The sequence below is a fragment of the Scyliorhinus torazame genome, chromosome 15, assembly GCF_047496885.1.
Source record: "Scyliorhinus torazame isolate Kashiwa2021f chromosome 15, sScyTor2.1, whole genome shotgun sequence".
NCBI classification, from domain to species: Eukaryota; Metazoa; Chordata; class Chondrichthyes; order Carcharhiniformes; family Scyliorhinidae; genus Scyliorhinus; species Scyliorhinus torazame.
The window spans coordinates 188207459-188220498 of NC_092721.1; the positions used below are offsets into that span (position 1 = coordinate 188207459).

Below are 13040 nucleotides of genomic sequence, written 5' to 3' on the forward strand. Positions count from 1 at the left end.
ATTTGAACATGCCAAAAAATAGATTTGTGTGATAGTATAAAATGGGTGATAATAGTTGGCAGCTTAATTTAAAGCTTTTCCATTTACAATGGAAATAGTAATGAGGAGAGATCTTCGCCAGGCTGATGATCTGATGTCACATGTCCTCCACTATCACACAAAGTCATGATCGACCCCAAATGCACTTCTGTATTTATATGCAAAATAAGGTCAAGTTATGTGGTTTTAATTAATGTGTTTAACATTACTTAGGTGCAAAGTGTTAGAAACAGTATTCGAACCAATCCCTGATCCTCAAAAGAAGTTCAAAGCGTTGTTTGAGGAATACAATGGCGACTTTCAGGTAGGCAGACAGTAATGAAATTCCACATGCTTCATGGTCAGAAATTCAACAGTCATTACCTGATTATTTCTATCTTATGTAGCATTTTATGTTTACCATGGATTAGGAAACTTAATTTTATAAATAATTTCTCTCAGCCAGCAATATTACTTGTCAAAAACAGATTCATTTTACAAGTAATACATGTTAATTTTGAGTGCCCTCGCCTGGAAGTGGAAGGTGCTATATAAACACTCATTCATTCTCATTCTCAGCGTTTCAGCTGAGAATGAATACTGATCCTGTCCGATGATCCAAGTCTCAGATAGCCTCAGAGTTCAAACACTTTATTGCTCAAGTTCAAGAAATCAGAAATAAAACAACTGGGGAAGCAGAGTCATTGGGGTAAATGTTTGTCTTTGTTGTATGGGTGGTAATCTGCAGCGGGTCAGCCTCTGGTTATAGACCCTGCCCAGTTTAAATCCCATTAATCGGTTGTTGGGGTGCATTGATAATCAAGGAGGGTCGCAGAATTAGACCACATGGACGAGATGCGAGATAAAGTGCAGAGATCACTCAAACCATGGGCGTCATTCTCCGACACCCCAGTGGGTCGGAGAATGGCCGTTGGCCGCAGTGAATCCCGCCCCCGCCGGTTGCCGAAGTCACCGAAGGGAGAAAAGTCAGCGGGGCGTTATTGGCGCCGCAGACATCGGAGAATGGCACGGGTGGGTGCAAGGCAGCCGATTTTGGGCCTGCCGATATTCTCCCATCCGGATGGGCAGAAGTCCCGTCGACGTGATGACGGGTCACGTCGACGTAAATCAAACCTCCTTTTAACCGGCGTCAACATGTGCTCCAGGTTCACGCCGACCAGCGTGGAGGTGAGTGACGGCCTGGGGGGTTGGCCGCTGGGCAGGCGATGGCGTGGCCGCAATCTGAATGTGTGGGGAGAGGTGTGTCTAGGGGTGTGTGTGTGTGTGTGCGGCGGAGGGGGGGGTTAGAGTGGGCTGGGCTCCGGGGGAGTGCCGGGAGGGGGGTCAGTGCCGGGGAGGAGGATGGGGGGGTCCGTGCCGGGGAGGGTGATTGGGGGGGGGGTCCGTGCCGGGGAGGAGGATGGGGGGCCCGTGCCGGGGAGGAGGATGGGGTCCGTGCCGGGGAGGAGGATGGGGGGCCCGTGCCGGGGAGGAGGATGGGTGCCGTGCCGGGGAGGAGGATGGGGGGCCCGTGCCGGGGAGGAAGATGGGGGGCCCGTGCCGGGGAGGAGGATGGGTGCCGTGCCGGGGAGGAGGATGGGGGGCCCGTGCCGGGGAGGAGGATGGGGGGTCCGTGCCGGGGAGGAGGATGTGGGGCCCGTGCCGGGGAGGAGGATGGGGGGGGCCGTGCCGGGGAGGAGGATGGGGGGCCCGTGCCGGGGAGGAGGATGGGGGGCCCGTGCCGGGGAGGAGGATGGGGTCCGTGCCGGGGAGGAGGATGGGGTCCGTGCCGGGGAGGGGGATGGGGGGGGGAGGGGGTCCGTGCCGGGGGTCCGTGCCGGGGAGGAGGATGGGGTCCGTGCCGGGGAGGGGGATGGGGGGGGGGGAGGGGGTCCGTGCCGGGGAGGAGGATGGGGGGCCCGTGCCGGGGAGGAGGATGGTGGGCCCGTGCCGGGGAGGAGGATGGGGGGCCCGTGCCGGGGAGGAGGATGGTGGGCCCGTGCCGGGGAGGAGGATGGGGGGCCCGAACCGGGGAGGGGGGGGTGCGAGGGCAAGTGAGTTGGTCCATCTGGCCAGGTGCCAGCCTCCAACAGTTGGACCCATGCGGTCAATGCCACCTGGCTGGGGGGAGGAGGGGATATAGGCAATGATGACATGTCATCGTTTCCCCCCCGCCCCCCCCCCCCCCCAACCAGGCCGTCATGTTTTCCGATCATCCAGCGATGTTGGCCGCCATGGCGGCAGCCGCTAATGTCTATGTTGCTCTGGATGAGGAGGAGGAGGAGAAGGAGGAGGAGGAGCGTGCCAGAGAGGCAGCGCAGGCTGCCGCAGAGGGGCAGGCGGCAGCCGCCCAGGCTGGAGGGACACCTGACCGACAGGACGAGGAGGGGGAGGAGGGCGTCGCGGCCCGACGGCAACTGAGGCACCCGATGGCGCCCCGTGTGTACTGGCCCCGGCAGTCATACCAGGACCTCACGGACCGGGAATGCAGGAGGAGACTCCGGATGAGGCGGGAAACCGTGGCACACATCTGCCACCTGCTGGCACACCTGTCACCGCGTGGCACTGGCGGGGGACACCCTCTCCCCGTGTCCGTCAAGGTTACGGTGGCCCTGAACTTTTATGCAACGGGGTCATTCCAGGCACCGAGTGGGGACCTGTCCGGCATATCGCAGACATCGGTGCATCGGTGCATCCGGGCAGTGACAGATGCCCTATATGCCATGGCGCACCGCTACATCCGCTTCCCCGTGGACCGGGCCAGCCAAGATGCCCGGGCCGTGGGCTTCTCTGCCGTGGCCGGGTTCCCCATGGTCCAGGGCGCGATTAACGGGATGCACGTCGCCGTGCAGCCACCTGCAGATAACAGGGCCGTGTTCACCAATAGGAAGGGGACCTATTCGATGAACATACAGGTGGTCTGCGACCACCGCATGATGATCCTGCACGTCTGCGCCCGTTACCCAGGCAGTGTACACGACTCATACGTGTTGTCGCGATCATCCATCACCGGCATGTACGAGGGACGCCATCCCCGGCTGAGGGGCTAGTTGCTGGGCGACAGGGGCTACCCATTGCGATCGTGGCTGATGACGCCTATACGGAGGCCACGCAATGAGGCGGAGAACCGCTACAATGATGCCCATGTAGCGACAAGGGGAGTGATAGAGAGGTGCTTTGGCGTGCTGAAGATGCGTTTCAGGTGCCTGGACCTCTCTGGGGGCGCCCTCCAGTATCGGTCAGATAGGGTCGGCCGCATCATTGTGGTGTGCTGCGTCCTGCACAATATAGCCCAGCAAAGGGGCGATGTGCCGCAGGCAGAGGAGGGCGGAGTGCAGGAGCAGCAGGAAGAGGCACAGTCCTCCCCAGATGAGGGGGATGGGGGCACTGGTCAGGGCAGACGGGCTAGACACAGGCGGGTGGCTGTCCACCATTACCGGCTGGCCTAGCGGGCACGGGACAGACTGATAGCCGCCCGCTTCACTGACTAGATGGGCGTGGGAATCGGGTAGTCCGGCCACAGACCGCACACCATGGCAACAGCCAACCACTCACACCCCCCACCCATCCACCCACCCAGCACCCTCACCCCCCTCCCCAACCCCACCCACCCCACCCGCATGCACACCACCACCCCCATTGCCGATCCACCGGCGGCACAACGGGCCGGGCTCACACAGTTGCGGGTGGACGCGTGTCTATTGCAGGCCATGGAGGATGATGACAACCCACCCTGCGATGAGCTCCTGGCTCCACATCGTTGGACTATGTCTGACCCATGGCCACAGTACCACCATCCACCCGGACCATCCCTGCATGCGGCTGTGACACTGCAGCGCACGGTCCCGTCCTCTGCCCGGGGGGATGTTGATGGCGGCCCAGGGGGAAGGGGCAGACTCACCTGGGGCTGAGGTAAGAACACCCCTCACACACACACTTGCGCTCAACGTACATGACACCCCCGCACGCTTTGGACAGAGCACAAAGGCAGCTTCTGTAGGTGTAACATTGACTTTAATAACCAAAGGAGTTCATGCACGTGCACAAGCCCCTAAAACTCATCTGTGCCCTGCACCCGTGCCAACCTACTCAGTGTCGAATTGTTTGGCCTTACGGGCCCTTTGACTACGTCTACGTGGTTCCCCAGACGGTACAGCAGAACTGGAGGTGGACTCCTGTGATTCCTGCCCTCTGATACGCGATCCCTTTGGCGGCCGTTTCCTGGGGCGTCCTGGCCTAGATGGGCCAGGCTGCGGCCCGGGCGACTGGGATGGTGAGCTGCCAGCCTGTCCTGCCCGTTGCCCACCCGATGCACCTGGGACGGAAGGGGGGGGGGTCCGAGGTGTTGCGGTGTACCGGGACCTCCCCTACAGGGGGACCCGGGACGGACCACACCACCTCCTCCTCCCTCGGGGTGCCCGATGGCCCCCAGGCCTCTACATGGGTGGGGGATGCAAACGGACTGGCCATCCGACGCCCCCCCGACATCTGGCGTTGCCAGTCCTGGAGGCCCGTGCTGCTATCGACAGGGGTCTGCAGGTTTGCAGGCATGGAGCCCAGGGGATTGGCAAACCCTGTCTGTGACTGTGCGACGCCGGCTCGCACATGGCCAATGGCGCCGATGCCCTCAGCGATGGCCTGCAGAGACTGGTCTATGGCCTGCTGAGACTGGGCCATGGCCTGCAGAGACTGGGCCATGGCGTTGAGCGCCTCTGCCATCTGGCGCTGGCACTGGCTCATGGCCTCCTGTGAGAGGGCAGCCATGTCCTGGGCCACAGACGCCGCCTGCACGGAAAGCCCCAGGCCTCGCAAACCGTTCCCCATGTCTGACACCGTCGCCTCCAACGCGAACGCCACCCGTGGGGTGTCGGCCTGGGTGGCACGTATGACCGGCACCACTCCCAGCTCCTGGACGCGGGTGGACTCCTCCACCTGCGGCTGCAGCCGCCGCAAGCCGGCCGTCACCCTCTTCGCTTGTCTCCGGGTCGGTGGTTTCATCGGATTTGTGCGCACCAGTGAGTGTACCAGACGCCTCATCACTAAAGTGCCCAACCGAGGTAAGTGTTTCTGCGATGGTGGAGGCTGTTGGTGACAGCAGTGGCGTTGTGTCGTGCACTTCGTCCCACTCTGACTCCATGGCACTTTGGGGTGGGGGTTCGTCTCCACCCATCCACTCTGAGTCACTGTCCGGTATTTCGTCTTCCTGGGTAGTCCTGTCCCGGGTAGGGGTGTCCCGGGTAAGGGTGTCCTGGGTAGGGGTGTCCTGGGTAGTGGTGTCCTGGCTCGGCTGTGACGGGGGCCTGTGGCTGCCCCTCTCGTCGCTGGGTGACACACGACTGCGTCGTCGCACCCGCATGTGACGGGGGCGTCGTCTCCCTGTTGCTCCAGGTCTCTCCGTCTCCCTTGGTCTCCAAGGGACATCCTGCGGGCGTCACATGCCGGAGGGTCCGGGTCTCTCCGTCTCCCGTGGTGTGCGAGGGGCATCCTGCGGGCGTCGCATGCTGGAGGGTCCGGGTCTCTCCTACTCCCGTGGTCTCCGAGGGGCATCATGCGGGCGTCGCATGCCGGAGGGTCCGGGTCTCTCCGTCTCCCATGGTCTCCGAGGGGCATCCTGCGGGCGGTCTGCATCTGCGGGGATGGGTGCCTGGACGTTTGGTCCTGCGATACACAATGAAGCATGCATGGTTAGACACGCAGGCAGTGATCAGGTGATATGGGGAGGGGGATATAGGAGAGGGAGGATATGGGGACGGGCTGTGGGTGGCTCACTTGCTAGTATGCCCCCGACCTCTGCATCAGCAACCTCCCGGTCCTCAGGTCCGCCAGCCAGTTCCAGGGCCCTTTCCTCGTGTTCGGTCAGTGGCCTCTCATCAGCGGGGCCTCCTCCAGTCCTCACATGCTCCCTGGTGTTGTGTGCGCGTTTCTCCTGTGGCGGGGGTGGGGGGGTGGTGGCAGGGGTAAAAGGCCAAACTGTTAGACAGGTATACGAATGCATGCCATCGGTTGCGCGTGTATTGCAGAGGTTAAGGTTAGGGCTGGATTCACTTGGGGATATGGGGGATATGGGGGAGGGGGGATATGGGGAGGGGGATATGGGGGAGGGGGGATATGGGGGAGGTGGGATATGGGGGATATGAGGGAGGGGGATATGGGGGAGGGGGGATATGGGGAGGAGGGTTTTGGGGATATGGGGAGGGGGGATATGGGGAGGGGGATATGGGGGATATGGGGGAGGGGGGATATGGGAGATATGGGGGAGGGGGGGATATGGGGGAGGGGGGATATGGGGGATATAGGGGAGGGGGGATATGGGGGAGGGGGATATGGGGGAGGGGGATATGGAGGCGGGGGATATGGAGGCGGGGGATATGGGGGATATGGGGGAGGGGGGTTATGGGGGATATGGGGGAGGGTGGATATGGGGGAGGGGGGATATGGGGGATATGGGGATGGGGGATATGGGGAGGGGGGATATGGGGGAGGGGGGATATGGGGATATGGGGGAGGGGGGATATGGGGGATATGGGGGAGGGGGGATATGGGGGAGGGGGATATGGGGAGGGGGGATATGGGGATATGGGGGAGGGTGGATATGGGGAGGGGGATATGGGGGATATGGGGGAGGGGGGATATGGGGGATATGGGGGAGGGGGAATATGGGGGATATTGGGGAGGGGTATATGGGGATATGGGGAGGGGGGATATGGGGGATATGGGAGGGGGGATATGGGGGAGAGGGGATATGGGGAGGGGGATATGGGGAGGGGAGATATGGGGGAGGGGGGATATGGGGGATATGGGGAGGGGGAATATGGGGAATATTGGGGAGGGGTATATGGGGATATGGGGAGGGGGGATATGGGGGATATGGGGAGGGGGGATATGGGGGAGAAGGGATATGGGGAGGGGGATATGGGGGAGGGGCGATATGGGGGAGGGGGGATATGGGGGATATGGGGGAGAGGGGATATGGTTATCGGGCAGGGGGGGGGAGGCTCACCCTGCCTGCTCTGACGAGGTCGTTCACCTTCTTGTGGCACTGGGTGCCTGTCTGTGGTGTCAGGGCCGCAGCGGTGACGGCCTCTGCCACCTCCCTCCACAGACGCCGGCTGTGGCATGGGGCAACTCTGCGGCCGTGCCCGGGATACAGGGCGTCCCTCCTCTGCTCCACTGCGTCCAGGAGCGCCTCCACATCGCGTGACTCGAACCTCGGGGCTGAGCGACGGCCAGCCATCCGGTCGGGTGTTGCGGTCGGGTGTTCCGGTCGGGTGGGGGGGAGCAGCGCGGCCTTATGAGCCGTCACGCCGTGCGGCGTGTATGACGCTGCACGGCGTGAACCACGTGAGCAAGCGCGGATCCCGTCACGTTGCTGCTAGCCCATTTCGGGCCGGAGACTTCGCGACGATTTTTGCGGTGTGACGCAGGTCGGATTTGCGCCGTTTTTTGCGCCGTTCGGCGGACTTTGCGCCGATAACGGAGAATTTCGCCCCAGATTTCAAGTTACTCCACGGAGAAACCTTGGGTGGAATCGCCCCAGATTGCGCTGGGTTTCTGGATTACTAGTCCAATGACAGTACCGCCGTGCCACCACCTTGACATCAGCTGCTCTGCCCTTCTCTGCTCTTCTCCCCCTCCCCCAAGCAAGCCCTAGCCGAGCAGTCCGCTGAAAAACCATTGACAGCTTACTGCTGGTCTGGTAGGCAGACACTTGCCTGTGAGGCTCCCTAAAAGCAATGTGGTGCCACCTGGGAAGCCGAGCACTAATGACTGTGGGTGTTGCCCTAAGCAAGATGGGCAGGCGAACTAAGTCCCGAGCGAAGTGCAGGTGGCCAGGTGCACGTCGCTGATGTACCTTTGTGAAACAAATCAGTGTGGTGAGCTCCTGATCTAGCATGGGGGGATGATCCTGGTGTGCAGTGTTATATTTTAAATAATGACTTATCTAAAATATATATATTACTCTTGAATCCACTAGGATGATAAAATGACCAACAGTCTTCTTGTTGAAAGATGAACTATTTAATGAGTAATAACATAATAAACTGTGAGTCCTTTTACTCAATACTAAACTAACAATAAAGAATTAAAGTACAATACAGACAACTACATAACTATACACTATTAGAACAAACTGGTTCTAACTTCTCTCACTCTAGTTATTCTATGTCTTGCTTGTTCACTATTCTGAATCACATCATCATGTCATCTGACTTAGAAAAGGCGGGAAATCAGTTCTCAGAGTATCTGACTGTGAGCCATCTAGCGTTGAAATGACTGTACTACATTTACATACATTGATCATAGAACATAGAACGATACAGTGCAGTATAAGCCCTTCGGCCCACGATGTTGCACCGACATGGGAAGTCAAAAAACAAAAGCCATCTAACCTACACTATGCCATTATCATCCATATGCTTATCCAATAAACTTTTAAATGCCCTCAATGTTGGCGAGTTCACTACTGTTGCAGGTAGGGCATTCCACGGCCTCACCACTCTTGGCGTAAAGAACCTACCTCTGACCTCTGTCCTATATCTATTACCCCTCAGTTTAAGGCTATGTCCCCTCGTGCTAGCCATTTCCATCCGCGGGAGAAGGCTCTCACTGTCCACCCTATCTAACCCCCTGATCATTTTGTGTATATTGTGTCCACAGGTTAGGTCGGGTTACGGGGATAGGGCAGGGCCTGGCTCGGGTGCTCATTTGGAGGATCGGTGCAGACTATTTGGACATAGACATAGACATAGAATTTACAGTGCAGAAAGAGGCCATTCGGCCCATCAAGTCTGCACCGGCTCTTGGAAAGAGTACCCTACCTAAGCCCACACCTCCACCCTATCCCCATAACCCAGTAGCCCCACCCAACACTTAAGGGCAATTTTGGACGCTAAGGGCATTTTAGCATGTCCAATCCATCTAATCTGCACATCTTTGGACTGAGGGAGGAAACCGGAGCACCCAGAGGAAACCCACGCAGACACAGGGAGAACCTGCAAACTCCACACAGACAGTCATCTGAAGTCGGAATTGAACCCGGATCCCTGGCGCTAACCACGGTGCCACCTGTATAACTAGGGATAAAAAGGTAGTTTGACAATTCTGTTCTTTTGCCAATGCTGATGTTAAATAATGTATGAAGTGTGTAGGAACTGGCCAGGATTAGTCACCCAACAATTTTCCCTCCCCTCACTGTTCTCCTCTCAGCACCTCATCCTTGCAACAGAGCTAAGATCAACAACATTGCAGTGTACTGAATGCTAAAATCTCTCAAGGATTACACCACTTACATATTTCATTTTATCATGAAATATTCAGCAAATTTATATTTTGATCATTTTAACTGGACAGTAAAAAAATTACTTGAAGGTACGAGTTGGATGAAGAAAAGGACAATTCCACCAAGGAAAAGTATGCCTGAAAGGCTTAACCTTCGGGGAAATCTCTGGAGAAAAAGCCAAGCTGATAAATAGGCCGGAACTTCGATAGCAACAGAGAAGAAACAATTCAAGTAGTCATCACCATGGAGATTGGGAGTGCTCAAGGACAGGCCAAAGTATTCAGCAGTTAGAATCATCCAAACTAGAAGGTTCATGTATATTGATATCTGACGATTACTACAGACAGGGCTTATAATAAGATTTAAATGTATTGAAATCAGCTCTCCGATGTGCGGTAGCGGGAAACACGACCCTCCATTGACGGTGGAGCGGACGATTGCAAACTGGTTTCACAACAGCATAAAACCTATTTTCGGTCTTCCTGCCATATTTTCCTTTCGTGCTGCCAAACAAGCCCGCCGCCAGCTTGAGCAGACAATTCCATCCCTTCTTTCTGATGAACAAGGATAGAGGGTGGAACTTTCCATTCTCTGCATAGAGTACTGGCGCCGAGGTCCCAGGTTCAATCCCGGCTCTGGGTCACTGTCCGTGTGGAGTTTGCACATTCTCCTCGTGTTTGCGTGGGTTCCGCCCCCACAACCCCAAAAAAGAAAAGATGCGCAGGGTAGGTGGATTGGCCACGCTAAATTGCCCCTGAATTGGAAAAAATGAATTGGGTACTCTAAATTTAATAAATAAATAAAGAGAAATGGTCTCCATTTGTGGAAATGTCAGTAATCAAAAGACACACAGTTTTAAGGTTATTGGAAAAATAATCACAGCCAACATGAGGGAACGTTTATTTTACAAACCGAGTTGTAATGGTCTCAGATGTACACCCTGAAAGGATCTTGAAAACAGATTCAATAATACCATTCAAAGGATCATTGGCTAAATAGTTGAAGGAATAAAATTATGGATAGAATTTTCTCATTTTTCAGCAGAGTGGCACAGCGGGCAGCAAAAACATGGTGGTAGCTGCTGGCCATATTTGTAGAAACATTGAAAAAAAAAGTTAAGTGGCGGGACCCAATAAACGATGCTGGCGACTTAGGTGTTTAAATTATAAGACCCCTTTTTTAAAAGATGCCCCAGCACAAATAATTAAAAAGGGAATCGCACCATCACCACCCACCCCAGCCCCCCCCCCCCCCCCCCGGACCTCCCCCACCACGGAACACTGCCTGCCCCACACTGCCGCCCCCTCCCACCCCCGGCACTGCCCCCAGTACTGTGCCCGCTTCAGCAACGTATTGTTTTAAGGTTCTATGATAACTGAAGCAAACCAAATGAATTAATATTAAATTGAGTTTTTCCTTCCTCAACAGAATTGGATCAACTATCAGATACCAATCTCAAAAGCCGACGAATGCCATCCAGTTGTCGTCGAAGAAAGTTCCACCTCTGAAGCATGAACCTGTCATCAGGACAAATCTTTGCATTTGGCAACCACCTGTGTATAAACTGGAATTCAGAATGCTTAGTTTCTCCCACGTCTTTTCTATTAGAAACTGCTAGTTGTTGGCAGTCAATGTTTCTACATGACTCAGGATCAGTAAGACCTGCAGGTGGGAGCATTAGACTGAATTTACCTGGCTCCCAAGGTCATGGACTTGGAGGCTGGCGTACCAGGGAAATAGTTAGAAGCTGGTGTCAGCATGTTTCCCTGACATAATCTCATCACTGGCGAGGTTTCCTGGGGTGACGTGGGAAATAGATTGTTGATATCTACCAGAGATTTGGACAGCCAATTTGGATATTTAAGGCTGCAATTATGGGGAAATTTTGAAGATTCGGCAGCATTTTGTGGATTGTGGAACAGCCCCACCACCTGGTGCAAAGGCCGCCAACTTATTGGACTGGCCACCCTGTCGCAGTCCAGGGAGGTCATTGAAACAAGAGGTTGCATTCTGATTATATGCACGAAAGACCACAACTGAGGTTGAGAGAGATGCAGTGGATGGTTTGCCCCCTACATGACGACCATCAGTATAGATTTAATGCTTCATACGTAGGTCAATGAGGGCAAGTCCATGTTGTGATGCCCTTGCAGTCAATGATCTGCATTAGCTGCACTCAAACCTCCCATTGGGGCTGCTGTACTTGTAGAGCCTCCAACCCTTTGATTGGGCCGGCAGCACCTAAATCCTGGCTACAATCCTGAATAAGATGGCGAGCTTGGACACAACCAATTTGTCCATAGCAAAATGCTGTCCATTAACTCTGTCTCTCCACAGGTGCTGCCAGGCTTGCTGAGTATTCCCAGCATTTGTTGTATAATTCCAATCTATTCTGTTATGTTTAAAGATCCTCACATCTTATCTTAAATATGAAGCTTTTTCAAACAATGAGTGTACATTTATCAAAATTTTGCTTGTTCAGCTATAATATTTATATTTGTTCCACTTTGTTGTGTCTCGACAGATGGTTCTTGCTACTGGAGCAATGGGTGACCAGCTTTGCACACAAATAAATAACAAAGGATACTTCCGTTTAATATGCATTGCCTTGCTTCAAAAGGTGAAAGGGATACTATAAATAACTCAAACGGCTAAGGGGAAGCCAGGGGATTACTAGAGTAGACAGAGAGAAAGCATTTCACTGATTGGGGAATCTCGAACCAGGTATCTTAGTGTAAAATGCTAGGCTAAAAGCCACAAAAACCGAAACAGCTGTGTACATTTCATTTCCACGTACAGAACATATATTGTTTTCTTGTAGTTGGGTAAATAAACAATTGAGGCTGGAGTTCTCCGTTCCCCAGGTTGGGAATCCCGATTGGGCGGAGAATCCTCTGGCGGGGCACGGAGATTCGTGACGGGCGGCAAATGGGTCACGAGTCTCCATGCCCACCCCGCCGACCATAGCTGGTTTCCCGACAGCCCAGTCGGGCTTCCTGCCCCAACTTGCAAATAGCTCATTAGATCGATTTTACATGTCATAGCCACGCAGGACACGCCATTCACAAGCCAGGTGAGCTGCTCCAACCCCAGCAGCCAGGAGTCCCGCTGACGTGAATTGGTGCAATTCACCAATGGCGGCTTTTAGTTGGAAGGTGGCAATTACCCTCCCAACAATTGTTGCCAGGGTGCCGAGGGTGGCCCTTCCTGGGACGTGGGGGGTCAGGGGGCTTTTGCTGGGCTGGTGGGGCTCATCTTCCTTGGGATGGGATCCCTTTGGCTGCTCCCCCCACCTGCAGCCATTAAACCCATTAAGGAGTCAGTTTTTGTTCTGGAGTGCATCATGGAAAGTGAAGGGGCAGCCCCCACAGCTGTTCCTTCCCCGAGATCAAAGAGGCAGACTCATTAAAAAATTACCGTTGGAGAAACAGCTTTTACCATGACTTAAGGGATCCCAGCAGAGCTATAAAACTAAATAATCTGATTCTACCCTTTGATGTTCCAACGAGTAGTCATCATGATGCTTTTAGTAGGCAATGGAGTATGAAATTCAATGTTAACAATCTAGTTCAAAGCAGTCAGCCTCCAAGCCATACACACTGACTTCAATACTTCAAAGGTAATGAAACTGACTGTGAAGACCACTCCGAAGGTCTCTACCACTTTAAAGGGATTACTTTTACCTTCATCTCACAGACCTTTAAACTTGGCATACTGACAGACTTTTTAAAGGATTTAGGGG

General features: G+C 54.9%; 1 protein-coding gene across 1 annotated transcript in view; it reads left to right on the forward strand.

Moving 5' to 3' along the window:
* The window catches only part of LOC140391466 (interleukin-5 receptor subunit alpha-like), a 49325-nt gene extending 37441 nt beyond the window's left edge, over window positions 1–11884 (forward strand). The window contains exons 9-10 of the mRNA XM_072475974.1: window positions 253–343; window positions 10727–11884. Of these exons, the coding sequence (XP_072332075.1) occupies window positions 253–343; window positions 10727–10813 (178 nt within the window). The 3' untranslated portion in view covers window positions 10814–11884. The remainder of the gene's footprint in view (window positions 1–252; window positions 344–10726) is intronic.
* The last annotated feature ends 1156 nt before the right edge of the window (window positions 11885–13040 follow it).